Source organism: Mus musculus, chromosome 3 (assembly GCF_000001635.26).
Source record: "Mus musculus strain C57BL/6J chromosome 3, GRCm38.p6 C57BL/6J".
In the NCBI taxonomy this organism is placed as follows: domain Eukaryota; kingdom Metazoa; phylum Chordata; class Mammalia; order Rodentia; family Muridae; genus Mus; species Mus musculus.
In genome coordinates this window covers 88,685,104-88,712,969 of record NC_000069.6, presented here as the reverse complement: position 1 = coordinate 88,712,969, position 27,866 = coordinate 88,685,104, and the positions used below count along the sequence as shown (strand labels likewise).

Sequence of the window (27,866 nt, the reverse complement as noted above, 5' to 3'; positions counted from 1 at the left end):
CCCACACACATACATGCAAAAAAACAACAATGCACATTAAAAAAATAAATAATTGAAGAGTTTATTGATATTAGTGTATGAACAGGCTAGGGAAGAAAAAGAGAAATGACAAGCAGAATATTTATACATTTATTTATAATGAAATTATGGTCTAATTATTTACAACATACAAGAAACCAGAGAATAAGTTTGTACAAAGCCAGCCCGCAAAGTATTCAAAAATGTGCAAAAATGACAGTATCTCAGACGCTCCTGGCTCACCACCAATTCCTTCACTTCCACACATGAATATTTGATACAAAAAAGTTCTTTTGGCAAAACCCGCAATGCCAAGAAAAAAGGACAAGTTGCAATTCCAGTCAGTCACCGTCCTGTCGGTGGCACCACATCCCTCTTCTCGCTGCAGCCAGTTCTGAGAGAGACAGATGAGTGTTTCGCGTTTTCTTTGACCCAGTTGGAAACCGGGAGCTTAGAAGGGCAGTGCCAACAGCAATGGCTATCTGAAACAAGTGTGCCTAAAGGTGCCAGCTTTGGATCATCCCAGTAAAGAAAGAATGCAAAAATAACTGCATTTTCCTGTTCAGGATCCAGTTGTATTTGACCATTCTAAATTAGTAAAACAGCATTTTCCAAACAAAGACTCCAAATGGAAAGAGGGATGAGGAGCTCTTAGAATTACATGTAAGTATGGAAGGAAGGGTCTTAAAACCATTTCCCACTAATAAATAGTAAGGCTTTTTGTTTGTAACCAGTTATCAAAATTGACCCAATAGTAGTAAAATACAAATAAAACTTTCTTTACAACAGAGTTGAGGCTATTCATTTGGAAAAGGCTAGATCAGGTCAAACATATGTAGCAATGACTCTGTCCTGGTATCTCACTGGACAAGCACATTTCATCAACTGTTAAAAAGCTTGATGCAAATTTGTGATTCTAAGTGAATTTTAACGGATGTTATGCCACTGCAGAAATAGGGTTTTAAAAAGAATGGCGTCCCTTTATGACAGGGGACACTGTGTCCCTAACATCTTCGAAGATCCAAGATGGCCCCCAGAACAGGTCCCAGAGTCTTGTTTAATCAAGTGCATGCATTATTGCTAAGAAGAGTCACTGAGGGTCAAAGCTCTGTCCACTATTTTCTATGGGGCCATCCAAAATGGCATCTGCTGCTTAGCTCGTGGCTGTGATGAAGGATACTGATAGCCCAAACTCCAGCCCTGTGGAAAGCTACTTGCATTTTTATGACCTCCATGTTCTTCCTCTTCATCAGAGGAGTCTGCAGCGTAAGCTACTAAGCCAAATCCCTTCTCTGCCGTTTTCATCTTCTTGGCTGGATAATCTAGAAGAGAGAACAACCACAACCCCGACCCCATCCCCCACCAAGAAAAAATACCATAAATTCGTTAATTAAAAAAAAAGATGTTAATTATAAGTGGTTAGTTGGACACCATTTTGTAGCCACAGGGTCAATGGTCACCCCATAACGTTGATGATATCACGAAAAACAGCCAGCACCAGCAAATGACAATCCACCAGAACCATGTAAGAAAACAGAGAAAGAAAAAAGAAAAAAAAAAGAAAAGAAAAAAGGAAAGTTAGCAAGTGAGTCTCTGGAGACTAACATTTCACCTCTTAAAGAGCTAAAAGAAAAGAAGAAAAGAAAAACGTTTTTTCTTCTTCTGTTCACTTTTATCAACTAGAGGCACGGAATACAGCGAGCCCATGCACAGGATGCAGAGTGCAGGGATGCTGTGGGGTGATGAGCTCAGCTCCCAACACATAGGAAAAGTAACTTTTCCTAAATCTACATCTGATGACCCCCAATTAGACAAAATGAGCACAAGATTTTGAAATTACCTCCCAATCATTAGTATTTCCTAGGACTTTAATGCCACTGGGATGTATAAAATATAAATTAGGCAACTCTATTCCTGACACAGAATGGCTAAAAACGGAAAGCTATATACTGTCCTTACAAATTAAATAAAATAAAAAAAAAGTGTTGTTATTAGCCAGTAGATGACTGAAATTGGATTAATCTGGTTGACCACCGGGATAGAAGACTAACCGTTTCCACCCCTACTTGTCATCCCACCCCCAGCTGCACTGTACTCACCATGGCTTCCGGCTAAGGCCCCAGACCCATTCCTTTCATCAGACTCAGTTTTTATTCCAGTCACTGGAAAGGCTGGTGGAGGCATCAACTGCCTGTCAAAAGCAGAACAGTTCTTCTCAGAGAAGTCCAGTATTTTGAATTACTCAGTCAAAATAACAATAGTAGCCGCTGATATGAGTAACAAAAGTCCAATACCTCAGCCATTTGCCTTGGCCCTCCCCCTCTTTAATCATATAGTTAAGACTATTAAAAGAAGAATTCAGTTCCCTCCTCAACAGTTAGAGGCTCGATGCCTCCTCACTACCACTTATGAAGGCTGATGTCATGAACAGGAAAGGAGAGTCCATGTGTTACACCCTAAACTACAAACTGATTCAAACATTTCTACCCAGAATATGGGTGCTTTTTCTTTTTAAATTTTACTTTATTTTGATGGGTATTTTGCCTACACATATGTGTACCCCATGGCAAGTTCCCATGGAGACCAGAAAAGAGTGGCGGATCCCCTGGGATTGAAGTTACCAGGGCTTGTGAGTTTACATGAGGGCGCTGGGAACTGAACCTGGATCCCCCGATTGAGTCCATCTTAACCTCTGAACCATCTATCTATCTATCCAACACAACTCATTTTATTTTTTTGAGGGACTGTCTTCTGTAGCCCAAGATGGCTTCAAACTTGCTGGTCTTGAACTCTTGATCTTCCTACCTTTATCTCCTGAAGGGGCATCTACCACCACACCAGGCTCTACCATTCTGAAGCAGTAAGTGACTCGACTGCATTAACACTTCTATGACTGCCTAATTTAGGAAAATGCCCAAAACCCAGAACATAACCACCTTTTGAGACAGAGAAAGAGGTTGCTATCATATTGCCCAGTCTTCAATGAACTGTTCTGTTCCAATAACTTACCTGTCCCTCTCTCGCTCTTTGCCTGAGGAACTTGCCGGCTTCGATCCTGCGCCTTCTATCTCATTCTGACTGGAGAAGCCTGTACCTAAATTAGTCATATGAATGGGTCCATGCTATGAGCAGAAAAATACAGTAGCATTAGCAAATCTACAACTGCTGCATTGGCTTTAGCTCCTTAATGTAACTGTCAAGTGCCTCATCTTTCTGACAAACTGCCATCAACTAAAAGGCATTACACGTTCTTTGGGATTTGGGAAAAATAACTGAAGTCAAGAAGGGGTTCTTGTTTCTGTACAATTTAATAAAGGGGATGGTGTAACTCATTGTTTAACCAACTACTCAAAATCCAAATGGCTTCTAGAAACCTAGTGACCTTAATTGCAAAATGCTTAGTTCTGAAGATGTCTTGAACACTGTGATAAAACACAAAAGTGCCTTTTCTGGAATTATCCTAGTCTTTTCTGACCTGGGACTAAAGCCAGGGCCTGAGCACTGCATGTACTCTAACACTGCCCTGCACCTCCTCCAGATCACCTTTACTATGTCATGGTGTCACCACTCCTTTTCCCATGTGTCTCCTGAAGTGCGAGAGCAGGGTAGAGCGGAGAAAAATTGTCCTTTATCTTTTTAAGGGGGCAAAAGAGAACAGCAAATTGAAAGCCACAGGTTAAATAAAAATTATGAATTCGAAGATCGACAGCTTTTGGAGAGTGGCTTTCAATTATCTCCGTTAAAAAAAAAAAAAAGGTGTAAAACTTAATACAATTCCTGAGTGTTGGTCATGGGAGACTAAACTGTGTATCACTGACCTCAAAAACAAAAAACTGGTCAAGTAAACTCACTCTTGCTTTAAATTAATTCCTCAAGAATAAGAACCTAACATAACTGGATTTCAGAAGGGAAACCCCTATCTCATAAGACAGTTGATATGAATGCAAATTCTTATTTTAAGGGAGAACACAGAAGGGTAAGATAAAAAGGAAGAGTGGTGTTTATTTAACCTGGTATCCAAGCAGTCCAGAGTCCCGTTCATCAGGCAGCTCCTCTGTGAATCGCCTCTTCTGTGACTGTGGCTGAGCTGGGAGTTGGGGCTGGGGCTGGGGGCCAGTAGGCAAGGCAGTTTTGACAGGAGCAGCAGGAATAAAAGGAGCACTTATTGGGCTCTAGGACCAAAGAAACCAAGGAGGAATAAAGCATGAGACTTGGATGAATAAGAAACACTAAGAACAAACCTCAACAGTGAGCGTGTTTCACAGCTCTGACGCTCCCACTCTCCACAACTGTCAATTAGATTTCCTGCCCTGATTCTCAGGCTGACCTGGCGTAGGGAATACGGGGAGAACACACAATACTCACTGACCAGGAAGGTCTAAAGCCTCAAAACCTAACATTACTAACAAACATAGATACTTGCAAATCTTCACATCCTTTAAGATTCTATCATTATATCCCCCTTTATATATATTAAAAAACCCAGAGTCTCGGTACAGCAAGAATGACACAGTATTATCCACTACGCCTTTTGCATTTCAAGCACAAAGAGCTGTATGTAACTCAAAGCTAAGGATTTTAGATCCTTCTTAAGAATAAAAAGTAAACAGCCTGGAGCTAGAGAGATGGTTGGCAGTTAAGAGCAGCTGTTGCTATGCTGAGAACCTTGGTTTAGTTCCCAGCACCCACATGGTAGCTCGAAAGGCCTGTAAGGTGAGCCAACAACCTGTTCTGACATCTTCAGGCACCCACACAACACTTATAAATATATACATACATGAAAAACATTCATACACACAAAATAATCTCAAAAGAGTTAAAATTTAAAAAGTAAAAATAGTTGTACTTGATAATACACGCACTTTAATTTTAGCACTTAGGAGGCAGAAGCAAGCAGATCTTTGTGAATTCAAGGTCTGGTCTACATAGCAAGTTCTAGGCCATCCAAGGTTATATAAAGATCCTCTCAAAAATATAAAATAATATTGATGAGGGATTATAATAAAATTTAGTTTTGGAGGCTGGCGATATGGCTCAGCAGGTAAGAGAACTGACTGCTCTTCCAAAGGTCCTGAGTTCAAATCCCAGCAACCACATGGTGGCTTACAACCACCTGTAATGAGATTTGAAGCTCTCTTCTGGCACAAGTGTACTTATGTATTATAATAATAAATAAATCTTTGGGCAAGAGTGGAGCGAGCAGAGGTTTAAAATTCAATTCCCAACAACCACATGAAGGCTCACAGCTATCTGTACAGCTACTGTGTACTCACATACATAAAATAATAAAATAAATAATCTTTAAAAGAATGTAATTTTTAAGTCTTTAAATTTTGTATGTGTGGAATGTATCTGTGCACACACCTAGAGGCCAGGGAGGGCACTGGGTGTCTCTCATTCTCCAACTATTCCTTTGAACCAGGTTGTCTCCTTGAACTTGCAAATGATTTTCTGGCCTAGCCAGAAGTCAAAAGGATCCTTGCATCTCTGCCTCCTAGGGAACTGGGGTTACAGGTACGTGCAGAAATTTTACTTTTTCTTACTGAAGGTAATTGAAAGGCACTCACCAAAAGCGTCATCCAAACTAAGGTCCTTATAACTGCAAAAACCCCTAACTGCTGGGTCATCTCCCCAGCCACTAATGACCTTTTTTGTTATAAACTGTACAACCTTCAGTGCTCATAGCCCAGAAGCAGATAGCTAGGTAATGATTTAAGGCTATAGAGTTTATTCAGGCATGGATTCATCAGAAGGAGACCACACGCAAGGGTCCACCATTAATCCATTACTATGTTCTTCTAATTTTACCTTTCTCTTACAACTGAGGTTTGTAGATAATGTACAGATGGGCTAGAAGTCCAAATTTTCCTAAAATTCTATCATTTTATTTTACTGGGATTAGAAACAAGGCCATGCACTCTACTACTACTGAACTTTGTCTTTACCTGATAAAACTAGATTCTAAGACTGTTACAAACAGGAGTTAAAGTAAGATTTTGTCTTAAATCATATTCCCTATAAAGTGTTAACTTTTCATAACCTTCGCTTCTTCATCAATAATACAGAAAATATAACAGTAGCAATATGGCCCATTTCCTCAAGTAAGAGTTAATGAGATGAATTAACCTTATTAAAAAACAATAAAAGATGGCTGGGTCTAAGGGTACCTGCAAGCATCATAGATGGCAGGGAAATCATCTGTGTGAGACTAAGAATGAAAGCCAGGCAGTGGAGGTACAAGCCTTCAATCCCACACTCCAGGACACAGACACAGAGATAGCAAAATCCCTTTACTGGTCTAAAGAGCAGGTGGACTTAACCACTGTTACTTGTGCATAGTGCTTATGAGTGACTCCTATGCCATACAAATTTCCTTTTAAGAGCCCATAATAGATGGTTCAAGAGATTGTTTTTGTTAAATGCCATGTGCCACACAAAACCAAAGGTTCTTTTGTTTTGTTTTGTTTTGTTTTGTTTTGTTTTGTTGTTTTTGAAGACTAGGTTTCTCTGGGTAGCCCTGGCTGTCCTGGAACAAACTCTGTAGACCAGGGTAGCTGGCTCTGCCTGCAAAGAGCTGGGATTAAAGCAATGTGCCAACACCTCCCAGCCAGAGGTTATTTTTCTAAACCACTGGTAACATCGTATTCTAAGTATACTAATATCAACCCTGGTAAGCAATACCATCAGGTATTCCCTTTTGCATCTTTATACAACCATTGTTTCCATTATTAGAACTTTTAAAAGAGTCCTTAATTATGCTATGATTCACATTATTGTGTCTGGAATGATTAGTCTTACAAAATATCACCCATTCCAGTGATTAAATATTCATATATACCACCTTTTATCCAGATAACTGATCCAAAAGCACGAAGACAATCCTCACCATGGCAAAACAACATTATACTGTTTCCTATTACAGGTGTGCTTTTTATCCCCATCCCTTGTTTACCGCTCTAGAGATGGGAGGACCTGGGAGAATGGAGTCAAAAAATGAGGTGGACTAAAGTCTAATTCAACAACCAACTTTATTCAGAGCATCTGACAATTTATACCTTGAGAGTTAAAGAGAAGTCACATGATTAAAGTGTTTAATCACAAGAGCAAGCCATATGTGACAGAGAAGTCTCACATGGAAAAATTCTACAGATGTATATAAACAAGTAACAATAGCCAGTTTTAATAAATAACCTATATTTAATAAATAATCTAAATAATGTAAATTCACTCCTATCTATTCACTATACCTGGGAGGGGCACGAAAGCATAATCCAAGAATAATTCCATATTTTTCAAGAATCTGAGGTCCAAGATTCTTGCTTTACTGGGAGTATTCTCAGAAGCACTCAGAAAATCTACACACTCCATTCTTGGACCGTGTTCCCACATCTCCCCCTTCCTTATTTTTAATAGGATATGCATTGTGGTTTTGAGATATACATAAATCTAATTGTCATCTGATTCATGAAAGTATGGTGTATAATACTCTGCCACCAAACTATGTTTACTTAATGCTATTGTTTATACTGTGTTTTTGTTTTTTTTGTTTTTGTTTTTTTTTTTTTTGGTTTTTCGAGACAGGGTTTCTCTGTGCAGCCCTGGCTGTCCTGGAACTCACTCTGTAGACCAGGCTGGCCTAGAACTCAGAGATCCACCTGCCTCTGCTTCCCAAGTGCTGGGATTAAAGGTGTGTGCCACCAAGCTAGTCTTGATGCCTCTACAAGGCATACTTTCTCGAGGGTTTGTTTGTTTGTTTGTTTGTTTGTTTTTGTCTATTTTAGGACTTTTCCATTGTCTGGGGAACTCTGGGATACTGTCCTGGTCATCTTGAGATTTCATTCATCAGGCAGGCCCTTTCCATTGATTAGTCCCTAGACCTCACTGAACATCTATGTCTCCTTTAGGGAAATATGCTTTGGAGAAGTGGAAAAAGCATTATCCTTCAAAGTGCAATGTGGGGACTGAGAGGATCGCTGCAAGTGGCACAGCCAGCAGTGAGACAATGTGGGTGAGGGAAGAACGAGCTCGGCAGTTCTCTCTTAGTAGGTCTAGCCCTACTTAGCAGGTTCTGGGCCAACCTTGTGGAATTTGCCCATGGGTGGTTTCTTTTAGCTATACAAATCACAGCACAATTTGGGAAAAAGTTTCCTGACGACGATTAACTCAGACCCATATGTACAATAAAGTTTTAGACATGTTTCCATAGAAACTCTTTGGTAAATACAATGTCTGTGTTAGTGGATTGGCTTAGCCCTGAGATAACATAAAAGTGACTTAAGCTACAGTAAAGTATAAGTGACAGGTCTCATAATGATGGGTTTTATGGGCTGAGAAGCAATGCTCAAGATTTAGAGAGAAAACTCCGGGATAATCAAACATAATATTCTGAGGGATATGTGTCAGACCTGACAGCTAACAAAGGCTCACCAGGTTGTAAACTACCCTCTTTCCCAGCACTCCAGAAGACAGGCTACATATCTCCTGGCTTCTCTAGTGTTATCTGTGTACACATGCACTATTTCCTTCTACAGTGTGATGTAAACTTAGCATAATGAAATATAGCACAGTATGTGGGGATATACATGGGTGCAGCCACATACACCTTTTTAATATTTAAAAATTTGCCAATTAAGTATTCATGGTATTCAATAATAGCTTTATCCTGTAGACTGTAAGATGATTTCAGTAAACTGAGTAATACTTTATAAAAACTTCTTCCTGTTTTCTGGAGACAGGTTTCTCTGTGTTGCCTTGCCTGTCCTGGAACTTACTGTGTAGACCAGGCTGCGCTCATACTGGAGATCTGCCTGCCACTGCCTCCCAAGCACTGGGATTAAAAGTGTGTCACACCACCACCCAACTGTAAGCTTATTAAATCATTTATTTGCTAGTACAAGTTGGACCATTATCATTTTTAGTTGTAATGAGTCATAGAAGGAAAACGTACAATTCCCTATATGACATATTGATATCTTTATAGGAGCCCACCAATATGCGTAGATAAAGGCATTGTGTATGGCTTTAGTAATTTTTTAAAATTATTTTCTTTTTATTTATGAATACACTGTACCAGAAGAGGGCATCAGATTCTATTACATATGGCTGTGAGCCACCATGTGGTTGCTGGTGATTGAACTCAGGACCTCTGGAAGAGTAGTCAGTGCCCTTAACCACTGAGCCATTTCTCCAGCCCAACTTTAGTAAATCTTAATTCAAATTTCTATATACCTGATAATAGAAAAAAATCCTGGACATAGACAGCCATAGATAGTTTCAGATGTCAAGCTAATATCCATTTATTACTAATTATGCACTAGAAGCTTGGACTAAAATAATGCCGGTACACTATACAGCAGAGTGGCTGTAACAAAGAGGCTTTGCTGAAGTCTACTGATCACCTCCCTCACCAGAATCTGATCATCTATCAGGCAGATGAAGGGCCAGGACGAAAGTGAAAAACATAAAGCATTAACAATGGTCATTCATTTTTAAAGATTTAAACTTCTGGCTTTATTAAATTAAGATCTGGGATTTTTACTGGGCAGTGGTGGTGAATGCATTTAATTCCAGCATTTGGGAGGTATATGTACAGGGATCTCTGAGTTCGAGGCCAGCCTGGTCTACAAAGTGAACTCCAGGACAGCTCAGGCTACACAGAGAAACCCTGTCTTCAATTCCCCTGCCCCTAAACTCGAGAGTTTCAAAATTAAGGACATTTTAATTTTGAGCTCAAAAAGATCTTTTTACTAGGTGACAGGTTTTTTAGAAGTACCTGAGAAATAATCATAGGTCCTTAAGGAGAAAATGATTGAGCTTTCTATGCAAGCATTAAAGTATATATCCAGATGATAGGGTAAATGAAATAAAAGTGTAAAAAATGTCAAGGCCTAACAGTTTCATGGAGGAAGAATTTGTTGGAAAGCTTACATGGTTGGTGTAACAGATTTTAGCCTGTACTAAAAAGTTATTTTAGGAGAAAATGTTCAAATAATAAAATTTCTACTGAATGCTTACCCCCTTTGGCCTCCAAAGGAATTTGAGAAATGTATTACTTTTAGATTTTAATTTACTCTTTTTTAAAATTTTCATCTTAAGCCTATTTACATTTTTATCATTAAAGATTTTATTTCCTAAAAATATGAATTTTAAAAATAAAATCTTAGTAATAAATATAAAATTTCTCATTTTGTTAAGGCTGGTGCTGTTCAACTGACAAAGCTATAGTTAGTTTGCATTAACCATAAACAGTTAAAATGTCACATGAAACATTATTTCTGAGGATTTTTGAGGACCATCTCTTAACTGTCCCTGACTTCGTTTCTTGCTTTTAATTAAGCTCATGATTGTAGAAGTCAAAGTAAAACAGCTATATTTTGATGGCTGTAAGCATAGTTCTGAGCACAGTGAAACGTTTGAGCATTTGTAAGGTCTCTTACCTTGCATGCCTTAACTATCTTTAACAGTCTACAACAAGTCACAAATTTAAACACAATCAATCTTTGAAGAAAAATTTCCAGATGGCAATTATCACAATAAAGCTTTGGGTTCTACTGACTCAAGAGCATTGCTCAGGATTTGGGGGGTTCAAGTGAAGACTGGCTCCATCAAATAGCATTAGGTATTAGGTAGTAACACTTTCATTCACAGCCTTCTGGATAGAAAACAGGCAACATGCATATTCCTCCCACTGAAGAGGAAAGCCTGCTTGTTTAACAATCCTGGTTTCTGCAGACTGCACTCTACAACTGTTTGGAGTGGCACACTCAAAGCTTTAAATCCAGGACTCAGAGGCAGAAGTAGACTGATCTCCGTGAGTTTAAGACCAACTTGGTCTACAAAAAAAAAAAAAAAGTCCCAGGATAGTCACAGCTCCTACAGCATCCTGTATGCACATAGGAAATCCTACCCTTGAGCCCGATACACAGATCAGAAGAGGTTGACAATACCCTGGAACTGGAATTACAGGAGGCTGTGGAAGCCTAATTAATATGGGTCTGGGAACCAACACCAGGTCCTCTGCAAGAACTGAAAGCCATCTCTCATGCCTCGAGCTGTTTGGTTTTGTTTTGGTTTTTGTAGTGTTTTTTGGCATGCAGTCTCTTGCTAACCTGAAACTCCCAAATCAAGCTAAACTGTCGAGAGGGCCCAGGATCAACCTGTCTCTGTCTTCCACCATTAATACCATAAACACATGCCACCACACCCAGATTTACTTTTTTTTTTTTTTAATTTTTTAATTTTTGAGGCAGAGTTTCACTATGTAGCCTTTGCTACAAGTGCTGGGACTAAAGGTATGGACTACCATGCCCAGTCCTACATCCAGATTTTTTTTAAATTTGGGTGCAAACTTAAGTCTTCATACTTCATTGATAGGTACTTGACAGTCCCTGAAATGTTTACTGCTGAGAATAGAGCGCTCAGAGCTGAGCAGTGTCAGATGTGTCATTCTAGCACGTGGGAGGTGAAGACAGGAATTTCAGGCATTTAAGGTCAGCATGGATTATATAAGAACACTTCAAATAACAAAATCATAAAGTGTCCCCAGGGGGAAAGGCACTTGTCACCACATCTGATGACCTAAGTTTGACTCTGGAACTTGGTCTGGAGCTCATATGACTGAAGGAGAGAAAGAACCCACTTCTACTCTTGTACATTGTTCTGTGACCTCCTCACCTACATGGTGGCATACATACGCACATCAATCCATATAATAAAAAATAAACATGAGCTAGAGATGGCTCAATGGTTCAGAGCACTTGGTGCTCTTTCAGTGACCCCATGTTTAGTTTCCAGAAACTACAACTAAAATCAACTCCATATTTAGGGGATCTGACCCCTCTTATACCTACCACAGCACAGATAAACATGTGGTGCATACATGTGTGTGTATGTATGTATGTACACATGTATGTATATGTGTACGTGTACATACATATACACACAAATATACATTAAAAAGAGAAGACCTGTTCAGTTCCAATGACTAAGAGATGTGTGCTGTATGCCGTCCTCTTTGCCTTTGAGAACCTTAGACCACAAAGCTAAGAACAGGGAACTAACACTAACTTGCCACTCACATCATAATTAAAGAATACAATCACATTCATTAGGTGTTTTCTACAGCTTTTTTACAACAACAAGAGTACTATGACAGAGGCTGTAGACCCCCACAGTCTAGACCATTTGTCATTGAGTGCTTTATAGAAAGTCTGCCAATGTCCCCACTTGATATAGCTAATTAGGGATAAGACATGTGAAACCAATTAAAATCTGTGGAAATGAGAGGACATATTATCCCAATGTCCTCAGTGAGTTAGTATAAGGACACAGAAGGCAGCAGGGCAAAAAGACAGAATAGGACTAATGTCTAGGAAGCACCCTTCCCTCAGTTTTTTCCTAAGTTCAGCAATAGCATATTACATATCCCGGCATCCTACCTGTCCAGTGCTGGCTGGAGGTTGCACTTGTGTTATCGGATACTGTGTTGGCACAGGTGGGACCCCAGTAGGTAATGCTGGCAAGACTCCAGGTGCCAATGAAACAGCTGGTGGCACTATGCTTGGTACTCCGTAGGGAGGCTGAACTGGCTGCTGAGGAGGGGGAACAACAGGGTAACCAGACTGATAGCCATTGGATGGATAATATGGTGGTTGAGGAGGGATACTACTTATAGCAGAGGGTTGTGTATAGCCTGAGGGGGGAAGAAAAAAAGCGTTTAATCAGCTGCAGCAGAATGAAACATTTTACCTGATTATTAAACAACACCTAGGAAGATAAACACCACGGTTAAGAATGGCTTTCCTAATTACCCTAAGCTGAAAGGACCACCACCAGTTCCCTGGCACAAGTAGTCTAGCCTCACTGATCACACTTAACCGTAATTATCAGTACCTTAATTATCAGTAACGTAATTATCAGTATCAACATTTCAAGCCATACACACCTGGTAATGGTACAGCAGTATTAATTTGATTCACAAATCTAGAATACTCAGCATGAACCTAGAAAAATGGGCAAAACACAGTTAATAAAGACCAGTCCCAAGTGACAGATTTCTGCTGATACCCTGATTCAATGAGTTAAAGGGACTACTAAGCTGTATGTAAATTCTACACATCAGCAGGAAGCACAATTCTAAACAACCAAACTACTCAATCTGGAGCACAAAGTCATTCCAAGACCCACAGCCCAACATTAAGACGAGGCTGGGGAATCCTGTGGAAAAGGGGAAGGACTGGAAGGAGGCAAGGGGCCAAAGAGACTACAAGGAAACCTACAGGATGCATCACAGAGACTGAACTGCCAACTAGAGCACATGGATGGATGGATATGTGTATCACTTGTTCAGCTGGGTCCTCATGTAGGAAAAGCAGTCTGTCTCCGACTACACTACTTGCCTTTAGACCCTTTTCCCCTATCTGGGCTCCACTGTCTGCCTCAGTAGTAGATGCCCCTAGTGTTCCTGAAACTTGGTATTCCAAGGCTGGCTGATATCCATGGGAAGGGAGGGGAGGGGAGGGGAGAAGCTTTGATCAGAATATACATAATTTAGTAATAATAATAGAAAATATACTAAAGGTTGCCTATAGCCAATCTTAGAGAGGCATTTTCTCAACTGAGGCTTGCTCTCTCTGATGACCCTAGATTATGTCAAGTTCATATGCAATTAGCCACAGTCAGCATTACTGCATGTAATGTTGATCTACTCTCTCACATCATGTGTTGCAGAGAGCTCACTGAAGCTAATACAATTATAACATATCTTTTTGTTTTGTTTTGCTTTGTTTTGTTTTTGAGACAAGCTTTCTCTGTGTAGCCTTGGCTGTCCTGGAACTCATTCTGTAGACCAGGCTGGCTTCGAACTCAGAGATCCGACTGCCTCTGCCTCCGGAGTGCTGTGATTAAAGGCGTGTACCACCATTGCCCAGCCTATATCTTAATTTACTTTTTAAAGGCCATGTCAAAGTCCAGTCCAGTTATAGGTCACTGCTAGATTACACGGCTGTATACCTAGACCCTGGTTTCAACCCCAGCAAACTCACTGTTTGTAAGAGATTCTCGCAGAGCTTCTTGGCAGCAGCCAGGCCTTCAGGTTTGGGATGACTACAAATAAGAATAAACCACAAAATCAAAAGAGCAAAGTCAGAGTCTTATTTTATGCTAATGTACACACTTACTTTGGTATATTCATTACAGTTCAAATCTAGCACTCTGAAATCATTTAAATGGGAACATAAGATAGGCCAGCTTTGTTTTTGTGGCTGAGACAGGGTATCAATCACTATGTAGCTCTGGCTATCCTAGAAATGTGTAAATTAGGCTGGCCTCAAACACAAAGATCCACCTGCCTGTCTCCCCATTTGCTAGGATAAAAGGGATTTGTCATTCCCTACCCAATCCCCACTAGCAACATAAGTCTTTTAGGTTAAAACTAATATACCACTGCTACAAATATTTCATAGCACCAATTCTCTGGATAATGCTTCTTTTGACATAAAGAGACAATGGGAGTACTGGAGAAATGGTTCAGCAATTAAGAGCAGTTATTGCTCTTCCAGGGGAAGATTTGATTCCCACCACCTAGATGGTACCTTAAAACCACCCCTAACTCCAGTCACAGGTGACTCAGTGTCCTCTTCTGGCCGCTTCCTACACACAGTATACACACACAGTTTACATACATATGTGGTGGCAAACATTTAAACACATACAAATAAAACAAAGAGAGGAGGAAGTAGAGAGAAACTAATGCTGGTGCCACTTGTAATCTCAGCACATGGGGGTAGAGACAAGAAGATCAGAAATTCAAGGTCACCCTGGACTACACAATGAATTCAAGATCACTATAGTCTATAAGAGACCCTGTCCAAAAACTCAAACAAAATACCATAAGCCAGGTGTGGTGATAGATGCCTTTAGCCTAGCACTCAGGAGACAGATGCAGGTGGATCTCTGAATTTGAGGCCAGCCAGAGAGCCTGTCTTGAAAATACTATTCCCCCACCCCCACCCCCTTCATCCCCAGCAAACACAGCAACATCAGGTTTAAATCAGTGTCATAGGCATGGTCTGAGGGGTAGAACAGCAAGAGTGCTTGCCTCACTTATGGAATCCCTAGATTCAAACCTCAGGACCACACTTAATAATCATAGACTAAAACAACCTAAAGACTTGAATGCTAAAGCCACAACTAGCTCTTCTAATGCAGCCTTTAAAATTTCATTGTTAAAATGCTTTCCCCTTATTTGTACTTTATGTACATAGGTATTTTGCCACTGTGTATTAAATGGGCCCAAGGGGGAAAAAGTGGATGTTGGATGGCCTGGGTCTGGAGTTACAGACTGGTTTAATGCCATTTGAGTGTTGGAAATACAACTCATGTCCTCTGAAATAATAGCAAATGCTCACTGCTGGGAAACCATCTCCCCAGCTCCTATAACTCATATTACCCTCCCTATGTTTCTTAATTCCTCATGTAGGTTTTAGGTTGTTTTTTTTTTTCAGGTAGTCTCAAGAGACCTATGCAGGCCTCATAATCATTATGAACACAAGGACAACTGTAGTGACAACTCTGGAATTATGGGCTCTTTAAAAAACACAGAAATATTATAAAAATGTGTTTTGGTTTAATCCCAGGTGTGGGGATACAGGGCTTCTTCGGACAGTCTGAAGCAACTGACTGACTTGCCTCGTGCTCTAGCAGAGGCTTGGTTTTGCCAGTTGTCGACATTTTCTGTGACTGTGAGATTTAGAACTCTGAGAACTTTTCAGAGGGTAAATAAATTCGAGAGCCCTGACAGGCAGGGGGCGGTGGTTGTTGGTCCTTTAGGAAGAGGTTGATTAGTGTGCTACTAGTGTGCCAAAGAAACAAAAGGAAAGACTTTAGATTTAGAGAACTCTTCTCTCTCCCTGTGTTTCTCTCCTATCTACTGTTAGGCGATATAAGGGGGGGGGGGAGATAAAGAGTAGAAATAAGAAAAACCCACAAGGTAGCGAAATCCAGCTATAAATGACCTTGGAACCCTGATTCTCCAGTCCCACATTTGCATGCAAGGATCACAGGCTAAGCACATCAGGTTTCACATTATTAACATATTTTCTCACTTTTTTTTCAATGAACTATTCCAGCCTATAATTACTAAGACAGATTTCAATGTCCTCTGCTTTTAGCCATACCTGATATAAATATACATGGGTTCAAAAGCCTCTCGGCCTGACGCTGGCTCAATGCAGCCTGAGCCTTTCCCTCGTAGAAAGACTTTGGCACCAGTTTCAATTTGAATGTGTTGCAAATAAGAGCAGCCTGGACCTTCTACTTTCTCTTTAACATTAAAAGTGGGCACCGCATGTTCTAGACCCACAAATAGTTTATCTTGAACATAATGCATCTGTAAGGGAACAGAGTATTTTGATTAGTAAGAGAAAAACAATGTGAAATAATCTTGTAAAAAAATTATTCTACAAAGTAGCAAAACCCTCTACACACTTAGGACACTTCCACATGGATCCTTGAAAATTTCTACCATAATCTCCAAGATTTGCTTTGGAGACATGGTATTGCTATAGCTCAGCTATTCTGAAATTCACTATAAAGCCTAAGTTGGCTCTATAATCTCAACCAAAGGAGGTCTAACAGTGGTATCTTCTATGCCACGTTGGCCAAGGGTAGACTCATAAGTGCTAATTTTTTTTTCTTTTTCCTTTTTTGTTTTTTTTCAAGACAGTTTCTCTGTATAGCCCTGTCTGTCCTGGAACTCACTCTGTAGAACAGGCTGGCCTCGAACTCAGAAAACCGCCTGCCTCTGCCTCCGGAGTGCTGGGATTAAAGGCGTGCGCCACCACCGCCCGGCAAGTGCTAATATTGTTAACTGGACTTATCTGGCAAGAGGAAATTTCACTTCTAAGAACTGCCTCTATCAGACTGGCTTATAAGTGTGTCCATAAGACATTTTCTTGATTGTTAATTGGCCAAGACCATCCAAACACAGGCAGGTAGGCCAAAACAAAAAACCTAAGTGGCCAAGGCCAGTGTGGTGGCACATGCTTTTACCACAACTCTAGAGAAGTCAAGTGGATCTCAGATTTTTTTTTTTTAAAGATTTATTTATTTATTTTATGTAAGTACACTGTAGCTGTCCTCAGACACCCCAGAAGAGGACATCAGATCTCATTGTGGATGGTTGTATGCCACCTTGTGGTTGCTGGGATTTGAATTCAGGAACTTCAAAGAGCAGTCAGTGCTCTTAACCAGTGAGCCATCAGGGCAGCCCAAGTCTCAGATTGTTGAGACCAATCTTGTCTCCATAGTAAGGTCCAAGATAACCAGGGCTACATAGTGAGACCATGTATAGGGGGCACTAGGGGCAGGGAGCTGAGCTTTTCCAGTGCTGACAACCTCCTTTTAAGAACATGCCTCTCGGGCTGGAGATGGCTCAGTGGGTAAGAGCACCCGACTGCTCTTCCAAAGGCCTGGAGTTCAAATCCCAGCAACCACATGGTGGCTCACAACCATCCGTAACGAGATCTGACTCCCTCTTCTGGAGTGTCTGAAGACAGCTACAGTGTACATACATATAATAAATAAATCTTTAAAAAAAAAAAAAAAAAGAACATGCCTCTCACCCAGGTTCTCCCTCATCTCTTTCCAGAAGAAGAAACAATCCCTACTTTATGGTAGAAAGTGCTCATAATGCTATCAAATTCAGATGGCTTTTCACTGTGCACAAACAGCAGTTCTTGTGTGTTGGCTACTCTACTATCCTGTCAGCCCACAGAAGGGAAAGCAAAGCCCACAGAATGCTCCTCCAGTGGGAAGCAGAACTAAAAGCATCTGATTCAGGGTAAGGGGGAACCATCCCAGTGAACACTTTAGATATATTTTTAAAAAAATAAAAAAGGAAGGAAGAGAGAAAGGCGGCAGGAAGGGAGAGACAGCCGAGCAAGCTAGAGAGAGCAAGCCAGGAGGCAGCAGTCCTCCACTGATTTCCACTTCGAGCTCCTGCTTCCTGATCTTGTCTTCTAGTCAGGATGGATTATAACCTGAGAGCTGAGATTTACCTTTTCCTGCTCAAGTTGCTTTTGGCCACAGAGTGCTAATTAGAAGAAGGCCTCTGCCATATGGCCAGTGGGGAATTTCTCATGGATAAGAGTGGGGCTTAACTGGTAGAGTACTTGCCTTGCATAAACACAACATGGTAGCAAGTGGTGCTGACTCCTGACTGTAAGGTGGAAGAGGGGCATCAGAAGTTTCTGGTTCCTTTGTTACACACAGAGTAGTCTAGCCAGGAGCCCCTAAAGCCCTATTTTGTTTTCCTGGCTGTCCTGGAACTCATTTAGAAGAACTGAGAGATCCACTTGCCTCTTTCCCCAAGTGCTGGATTAAAGGCATGCCACCACATACCAGTCTTGCTCTAAGACCCTATCATAATGAAGTCTTATATTATAATGAACACTTAATGTGGAGCTGGGGTTATATCAGGCAGCAGAGCAGTAGCCCAACATGCATAAGACCCGGGCTTGACCCCTGCACTGCATAAAAAAAAACAAACCACGGTAGCACATACATATTCTAGCACTCATGAAGTAGAGGTAGGAACACCCAAAGTAAAAGTTATTGAGGCTAGTCTGAGGTACATGAGAAGAACTTAAGGCATTTAGGGTAAGAGCACTTGCCTAGCATATTCTAAGCCTTGCTCTACCAAATCAGCACCACAAAACCTAAAATTCTTCATGTGCATGTACCTATCTTACCTACAAAATATTTATTGTCAGTAAGATATGTGAACAACAACAACACACACAAACACACACACCCACCAAACCAGAATAGTGTTAAGCATAACCACTTTTCTTCAATTTATGCTAAATTAAATGAAAACTAGCAAAGTGTGCTGGAAAATGTTGGGTAGCACAGTGAGCCCTGTGGTTTTCTCCAGTACGGGCTGCTCTCTCCACCCCTTTGTCTAGGAGGAGTGTATCAGCAAAGTCTTGCTTCATCAGACTCAGCCTTCTTGATCCTCCAGTTACCAAGCTTTCAAATGCAAATTATGACTGTCTTCCCACTATACAATATGTATGCCCTTTAATCTAGCTAACCCCTCCATTTTAAAATCCTATAAATATTAAGATAAACATTTAGATGGCATTGGCCCATAATATTATAGACTACTTATAGCTTATACACTTTTAATTCCAAATCCCAGATAGTCATAACTATAGAACAAAGACCTGGCCTCAAAAAAATATAGAGATAGATAGATAGATAGATAGATAAGCAGGTAATTCTCAGGTTGGAACTTCAGAATTGTTTTTCTTCCTATGTATTATTGTGCAAAGTCATCTTTAGAGCAATCTCTTGCCAAAACCTACTCCGGACTGGAAGGAAGGCTTCTGGTTAATAGCAGGTGATAACTGAGCAATGGGAGCTGGCTGGTGATAGACAGTGACTGTTGCACCATTGAAAGTTGGACTTGTCCCTGTGGCAGCCTTCACCACTCCATTGGTGATTATTTCTTTGATTCGGTTTACAGCTCCTAGGGAAAAATTACACAGAAGGTAAGATACCACACAAGGGATGGAAGCACAGCTCTGTCACTAGAGTAGTTACATTGTATATATACTACTGTATAAGTAACCATACCAAAGAAGGAATGGACTAATGCTCAATGTACCATTATATAAACCTCAATTCAATTTCTACATTTCACAAATATGCAGCTCCCATCCCCATAAAGTTCATAAGCAGCAGTTAATCAAGGACAGTAAGGATAATGTCAGTTTTGTATTCTGCTTTGCAACAAGTCACACAAGCCAAAAATTACTCACTGTCTACTAATTCCCGTGTCTGTCCCTGAACATGAAGATACAATGGACGGTCTCTGTAAAAAGAAATATGAAAGATTAATCCTCGAGCTGGGGGGATAAGACTAGTTGGTAAAAGAAAGAAAAGACCTGAATTTGATTCCCTAAAGCCCATAGAGAACCTGCCTTTAAAAATGTCTACTGGAACCAGGCATGGTACTACACACACTTAAATTCCAGCACTCAGGGGCCAAAGGCAGAAGGATCTCAACTTTGTGACCAACCTGGTCTACATACTATGTTCTAGGACAGCCCAAACTCAATTCCTAGCAGTCTTAGCAGACTGTTCAAAACTTCCTATGACTTTGGTTAAAGAGAAACGGTCCATCCTATTTGGTCACTATGGAGACTTACACACATGTGGACATCAGACACAGTGATACACAAAGACAAGCAAGTAGGTACATACATACATACAAAATACAAATTAAGAGCCAGGTCTGGTGGTTCAAAACTATAACCCTAGCCTGGCAGTGGTGGCACATGCCTTTAATCCCAGCACTTGGGAGGCAGAGGCAGGCGGATTTCTGAGTTTGAGGCCAGCCTGCTCTACAAAGTGAGTTCCAGAACAGCCAGAGCTACACAGAGAAACCCTGTCTCGATAAAACCCCAAAAAACAAACAAAACAAAAAACAAACACAAACAAACAAACAAACTATAACCCTAGCACTCGAAAGGCTGAGGTGAAAAGATCACCATCAGTTTGAGGCCAAAAGGGCAACAAAGTGAACTCTAGGGGGCTGGTGAGATGGCTCAGTGGGTAAGAGCACCCGACTGCTCTTCCGAAGGTCCGGACTTCAAATCCCAGCAACCACATGGTGGCTCACAACCATCTGTAATGAGATCTGACGCCCTCTTCTGGAGTATCTGAAGACAGCTACAGTGTACTTACATATAATAAATAAATAAATCTTTAAAAAAAAAACAAAAAAAAACAAAAAAAAAAAAACAAAGTGAACTCTATTTTAAAAAAATACTTAAGAAGCCTGGTAAAGGGGCTGGAGAGATGGCTCAGTGGTTAAGAGCTCTGACTGCTCTTCCAGAGGTCCTGAGTTCAAATCCCAGCAACCACATGGTGGCTCACAACCATCTGTAATTAAATCTGACCCCCTCTTCTGAAGACAGCTACAGTGTACTTACATATAATAAATAAATAAATAATTTTTTTAAAAAGAGCCTGGTAAAATGGTAAACATGGTAGGTAGAAGTGCTTGCTGTGAAAGCAAGTGAGCCTGAATTCAAATTCCCAGCACCCACAAAAAAAGCTGGGCAATGCCAGGCTTGGTGGCTCACGCCTTTAATCCCAGCATTTGGGAGGCAGAGGCAGGCGGATTTCTGAGTTCGAGGCCAGCCTCCGTCTACAAAAGTGAGTTCCAGGACAGCCAGGGCTACACAGAGAAAACCTGTCTCGAAAAACCAAAAAAACAAAAACAAAACAAAACAAAAACAAAAACAAAAACAAAAACAAAAATTGGGAATTGAGTACCTGTGCTATGATTCCAGGTTGGGAAATAGAGACAGGCAGAGAGAGATACTACCTAAAAATATAAGATAAAGAAAGATACTCTAGGGCTGGAGAGATGGCTCAGTGGTTAAGAACACTGACTGCTCTTCCAGAGATCCTGAGTTCAATTCCTAGCAACCACATGGTGGCTCACAACCATCTGTGATGGGATCCGATGCTGTCTTCTGGTATGTCTGAGACAGCGACGGTGTACTCATATAAACAAAATAAATAAATCTTTATAAAAAAAAAAAAGGCTTGTGCACATAAACACACCTACACACATTAAGGAAGAGAGTAGGGAGGTAGTGATATGTCAGAGCGACAAAAGCCTGTCACACAAACATGAGGAACTAAATGTAAACACCATGAAAGCTAAGCCCTGGAGGGGCGCCTGGTGTAGATTCTGGGGGCTCACAGGTCAGCCAGTCTAATCAGAATGGTGCCTTGGAGGTTCCATGAGAACATGTATCTCAAAAAGATAAGTAACAGAAAACACCCAATGTCAACTTGTGGCCTCCTTACATGTGAGAACTAACACACATACTCCTTCCCCTCTCCCTTTCTTTCCAGCACTTTTGAAATGGATCCTGAAAAGGAGTTCAAAGTCAGCTATGAACCAAGTTGGAGGACAGTCAGAGTTTCAAAGAGACCCTGTCTTAAAACTGACAGTATAAAGAGATCTTATATACTAATTAATAAAAGGGAAACTTAAAACTGAGATTAACTAGGTAACCATAGCCTATAACTGTAACAGAGCCAAGAAATAAATGTGAAAGGTCTGGGAATTTAGCTCAGTGGTTTGAGCCTATGGTTAGTATGTAGACCACTAGGTTCAGTTTCCAATGGGAGATGGGAGTAGGTCCCCCCAACCCCCACAGGGTTTCTCTGTATAGCCCTGGCTGTCCTAGAACTCACTTTGTAGACCAGGCTAGCCTTGAACTCAGAAATCCACCAGTCTCTGCCTACAGAGTGCTGGGATTAAAGGCGTGGGCCACCACGCCCGGCTGAGAGTAGGTCTTAAAACACAGTACAATCCTTTTGTGGGTCTCACTAGATAGCACTGACTGGCCTGGACCTCATTACACAGACAAGGCTTCATAGAGAAATTTACCTGCATCTGTCTCGCATGCATAAGGTGCTCACTACCATGACTAAGACTTAAAGACTATTTCTATAGTTAAGAGATAGGTATGTGTGGCTGTGTGTGTGATTCTGTTCCTGTGTACAAGATATAAAGAAAGCCAGTGGTTATGCCTCAAGTTTGTTTTAAAAAAGATGTGTGTATAATAAGCCTTTTCCATTCACATATGTCTGTAGGCCATATGCAAACTTGGGCCCATGAACACCTATACTGGAGTTACAGACAGTTATAAATCACAGTGTGGCACTAGGCATTAAAATCAGGTCATCTTCAAGAGCAGCAAGGACTCTTAACCACTGACCCATCTCTAGACTAGAATGACCACTCTTAGGTTTTATGTCTTGTTTTGTTTTGTTTTTTGAGGCAAAGTCTCTCAGTGAAACCTGAAGCTTAACAGTTCAGCTACTCCGCCGGGCGCGGTGGTGCACGCCTTTAATCCCGGCACTCGGGAGGCAGAGACAGGTGGATCTCTGAGTTCAAGGCCAGCATGGTCTACAGAGTGAGTTCCAGAACAGCCAGGGCTACACAGAGAAACCCTGTCTCGAAAGAGGGGGGAAAAATGTTTAAGTATTAACCATATTATAAACTTTCATAGTTTTTATCATTTAAAAAAAAAAAGTGAAATGAAATCTAACAGCATTCCTCTTCAAGCTACTAACCAAACACTCTTAGCACAGGTTACCTAAGAAAAGCAAACAAGACACGGGCATCCTGTCCGTCCCCAAACCACAGGATACACACCCAGGTCCCACTTTGGCCTTCTCCTCAGTCGTCATGAACCGTCCCCGAGTTGACACAGCAGCCCCACTAAGCCGACTGATCTAAAAGAAGACACAAAATTCTATTAAAAGGTAAACAAGACTAAGGCACAAGTACATTTAACTATGAAATTTTAAAATGTAAAATACAATGTGGTATAAGATATTTCAACAGAAGACTACTTCTCCCATTCATTTCACCAAGTATAAATTGACCTCTATCTGAAATTTTGATGGTATCAAACGCAGAGAGGGAAGTCCTCCACATCTGTTTCGTTACTGTCCTCTGCAGTTAAACCCAGCCCCAATCAGGAATCCTGTGTGCAGAAGCATCTTTCTTAACTGTCTTCCCACCCTCCCCAAAGTGCCCGATTCCCACACACCTCATCTTGTGTCTGTCCTCGTGTCAGCAGGTTTCTGCATGTCAGAGGCACGTCATTGATTTCTACTTCAGCCACCACCAGGTCATCTTTGCTTTTATTGCTAGTTAGGCTTTTGCCAGGGGCCTGAAGCTACAAAATAGACAAAACAATTTAAAAATCTTTATAATAATTTTAGTTGTCTGATTCACAGTTATCTCAAGTGCCACCTACCTTCCATTTTTTCTTTGCCTACCAACAAAATGTTTTTAGCTGGATTTTCTTCACAAATGATATAAAAAAAGGAATAAAACTTCACTTAAATGGCATCAGAGGACTGGCAAGTTCAGTCAGTAAAGGCACTTGCTATGCACAATCTATCAGCCAAAGTTCAGTCAAGAAACAAAAAACCCCAAATGACCAAAACCACATAAAGTAGAGAAGAGACTCCACAGAGTAGTCCTATGGCACCTGTGTACATACATACATACATGATATGCAGAGACATGCACACACTTTTAAAAAATATTTTTAAAAAATGTCAAGGAGTTGCTAGAGACAGTCAGCCAGGTATGGTGTTACACACCTTTAATCGAAGCACTTGGGAGATAAGAGGCAGGTGGATCTCTGAGGCCAGCCTGGTCTACAAATCGTTTATGAACAGCTATGGATATACAGAAAAAACAGGGATAGGGGAAACCCCTCACTGCTCTTCCAGAGGACATAGGTTTAGTTCCCCGTACCTACATGGTAGCTCACAATCATCTGTGACCTTCAGTTTCAGGGAATCAGACACTAGACAGATACATGGTGAACACATATACATGTAGGCAAAAGCCCACAGACATAGTAAAATTACCTGATAGAGACTTAAGTCTAAAAGTTCCCATTAGTTTTAATTATAGCACTGGGAGGCAGAAGCATAGGAGGCACACTGTGGGGTAAGTATGAGAGGCAGAGAAAAGAGGGTCTCTCTAAGTTCAAGGTCAGCCTGGTAGCCTTCCAGGACAGAGAGCACGTTCTGGATAGACTGCCTCAAAACAAAAACAAAAAAACAACAACAATCAGTATGCTTCAGCCACCTAATAAAATTTTATAGTATTATACAAACTACAGACAAGAAGATAAATTGACGGTCAGAGTTATGATGTTTCACAGATCACTTTGTTGACTACTTATGGAGTAAAATTGTAAAAAGAAGACAACAACCCATACACCTCATTCAAGCACTAGGAGGCTGTATTTATGCAACTTTTTCTTTTTTTAAAGGTTTATTTATTTTATGTGAATACACTGTACCTGTCTTCAGACACACCAGAAGAGGGTGTCAGATCTCATTACAGATGGCTGTGAGCCACCATGTGGTTGCTGGGATTTGAACTCAGGACCTCTGGAAGAGCAGTCAGAGCCATCTCTCTAGCACCTCAACTTTTTACAAACTTAACATTTTGTTACACTTTATGGCAAAGCAAAGCTTCAGTTTAAAGATTTAATTACACTGTAAATAGATGAAAATAACCAAATAATACTCTCAACTTGTCTGAGATCAAAACACAACTTATTTCTCCACTTTTAGCTCATATTTCATTGTGTTTAGTCATTAAAATATATATTTTAGATCTAATGAGAGATAACTTTTTTTGCTGCTTTTTTTTCATCTCCTTTTTGGAGACAGGGAGAAATTCACTTGCCTCTGCCTCCTGAACACTGGAATTAAAGGCATGTCCCACCACTGCCCAGCTACAAGACATATTTTTTTAAAAAATATTTTGGCTCTTGAGTGATCACCACACAAGCATGAGGATGTGAGTTTTAATTTCCAAAAAGCACGCATCAGGCATGTCATATCAATGCCCCAACAGCATGATGGAAGACAGTGATGAGGAATCCCTGGCCTAATATAAACACAGCGGCAAACAGAGACCCGGACTCGGGACTCAAACAAGGTGGAAGGTGAAGACTGATACCAAGGCTATCCTCCGACCTCCCACATTCACCACGGCTATGTCATTTCCTGATGACAAACACTGTGTGTGTCATACCAACACACTCACTGAGGGTCAACAAGATGCTCAGAGCATAAAGGTACTTACTGCCAAGCAAGATGACCTTAGTTCAATCCCTCACATTGCCAAGCCCCAAATCCTATGACACTTGAGAGACATACATACAAATGAGTATTTTTAAAACACTGACTTGATATACCAGAACTTCATGGATCAAAAACATATTGCCTCAAATATCCATAAAAAAAAACTGAGTTTAAGTTTCTAAGCACAAAAACTAGTCCATAAAAGTAACAAGACCAGCCAGGTGGTGGCTGCGCATGTCCTTATCCTACGTAGATGGCAGAGACGGATATCTCCCCATTAGTTCGAGGCTAAACCACGGTTCCAGGACAGCCAAGACTACGTGGACTTGTCTCGAAAAACAAAACAAGGGAACTACATCAATTAAAACTGCCTGACTTCAGGATGCAATGATGGGGCACAGCACTTGGGGGGTCAGAGGCAAGAGGCATCTCTGCAAGCAGGCCAGCCTGGTCTAAATATACAGAGTCTCTGCCTGAAACAAAAAAACCAAAGCCCATTCATTGCCTTGCAGGAACAATTTAACAAGGTATCATCTAAATACTCCCAAACGTGATCTTCACTCTAACCGGTTTCATCTTCATTAACCCCAATGACCAAGCAACTGAAAGGTGAAGAAAGGGGAGGAAAAAGAAAATCCCGAAGCGCAGAGCGTCTAGCGCTCGCAATACCTTCTCGGCCGCATTCTGAGATGGTTTCAGCTTCCCTTTGGCCATGAGCATAGCATTGATCTTGGCAGCCACGGCAGCGGCGGCATCCAAGGCTCCTGAAGGAGCGGCGGCGGTGGTGGCGCCCCCGGGGCTCGCCCCGCTGCCAGCGACTTCTCCACCTGGGGCCGTTGGCGGCAGGAAGAGAAGCGGAGCTGGCGCTGGCTGATCCCATTTGCTGCGGCGCCTACAGGTAGGAAAAGGGAAATCCTGAGGCCCACGGCCTTCCTTTGTGTAGTCTCCCCCTTCGTACACTCCATCCCGCGTCGCCTGCCATGGTCCCGAGACGTGCCCGAGATTCCTATCTAAAGCTCAGTCCCACTCCCCTTATTCCGATCCCCTTACGAAACATTTCCTTTCCAGTCACTTCCATCCGGAGACTCGGCTCGGCCGGGAACGCTCTGCGTTCGCCTTCTCCTTGGCTCGTCCTTCTAAAAGGCTCCGAGTTCCCTCCCTTCCCTCTCGCACCGCGGCCGGCCTCTTTCCGGGCGCCCGAGGCCAGCTCAACATTCTCTCCAGAACCCCGGCCTCGGCATCCGGACGCGTCCTACTAGACGGCCCGTCCGGCCCACACGCAGCCTCGCCGGTCTCCCTGCCCCGGGCCCGTGCTCGCTGCCCCCAGCCTGGCCCGCGAAGCCCTTACCCGCCAGCGGCAGGATGTGTCGCGCTCCCTGCGGACATGGCGGCCTGCTCCAGTCAACCACCCGCCAACTACCCACCACCGCCCTCCCGCCACTTCCGCCCAACGCGCTGACGCACGGCCTTTTCCGGCCGTGAGGTAAGGCGGGTCCGGTGAGGACTCTTGATTCCGATTGGACCCTCGGTGATTTAAAGCGTCTGGCGTCTCAGTGACAGGAGTGCCTGCCTGTCGACTCTCCGGCTTGCTCTCTTGCCCTTAATAAAAATGGTTGTTGGGCCTGGTTTAAAAGCGAGTTGCGGGCTAGGAGAATCCATTTTTATTGTGGGCAAGCGAGTTGCCTGGAAGACAAGTCAGAAAATGAAGCCGACTTTCTCCGCGTTCTCTTTGCTCACGTGGAGTCCCAGCCTGTAGCGGAGGAGAACCCTGCCGGCGACTTCAGCGCACTTCTCGATTCAGCTTATGAAAAAAGGAAATGATTCTTTCCAAAGTCATTTGCACAACTTCCTTTTCTTTCTTTCTCTTTTTGTTTTGTTTTGGGTCCCCCACCCACCCACCCTTAGGGATAGGAAGCTCCAGTCAGCCCGCTGCATGGGGGGGGGGGGGCTGTTCTGGTGGCCATGAGCAAAAACATTGGTTTTGGCAAACTCGTAAGCACTTGGACAACTTGTTATAAAACAAGTAAAGTTGGAGAAAAACTGCTCAGCGAGGTGGAGCTTTTAAAAAAAACGAAGCCAGGGACTGAGAGATAGCCCTGCAGACGAAGGTGCTAGTAGACAAACAACGATGT

The 27,866-nt window shown here is 41.7% G+C and overlaps 1 protein-coding gene and 1 non-coding gene across 9 annotated transcripts; both read right to left on the bottom strand.

The window, feature by feature from the left end:
• Positions 1–36: 36 nt before the first annotated feature.
• Khdc4 (KH domain containing 4, pre-mRNA splicing factor) lies at positions 37–27,542 on the bottom strand. Of its 8 annotated transcripts, XM_017319752.2 has the most exons (15): positions 27,083–27,542; positions 26,404–26,626; positions 23,667–23,795; positions 23,267–23,346; positions 19,842–19,894; positions 19,386–19,549; positions 16,194–16,405; positions 14,061–14,121; positions 12,962–13,019; positions 12,456–12,709; positions 4,029–4,190; positions 3,028–3,140; positions 2,118–2,209; positions 1,163–1,340; positions 37–1,049 (listed from the first exon to the last, which is right to left on the bottom strand). In XM_017319752.2, the coding sequence occupies exons 1-15, from the start codon at positions 27,118–27,120 to the stop codon at positions 980–982; spliced, it is 1,887 nt and encodes a 628-aa protein (XP_017175241.1). In that variant the 5' UTR covers positions 27,121–27,542; the 3' UTR covers positions 37–979. The 8 variants fall into 8 exon arrangements, 2 of the variants coding, with proteins under 2 accessions (XP_017175241.1, NP_083090.2); XR_375591.2 differs by having other exon boundaries at positions 37–1,340; positions 12,456–12,608; positions 27,083–27,196; NR_151826.1 differs by having other exon boundaries at positions 37–1,340; positions 3,028–3,112; positions 27,083–27,183.
• On the bottom strand, positions 18,913–19,040 carry Gm25820. The gene has a single exon (XR_003954776.1).
• Positions 27,543–27,866: the final 324 nt, after the last annotated feature.

Coding starts and splice junctions, on each gene's coding strand:
- Khdc4 (XM_017319752.2), bottom strand. CDS start 27,120: ATGTCCGCAGGGAGCGCGACACATCCTGCCGCTGGCGG. Junction 23,347..23,666: donor GAGGACAGACACAAGATGAG/GTGTGTGGGAAT, acceptor GTCTTCTTTTAG/ATCAGTCGGCTTAGTGGGGC. Junction 14,122..16,193: donor CCCATGTATATTTATATCAG/GTATGGCTAAAA, acceptor TCTTATTTGTAG/TCATCCCAAACCTGAAGGCC.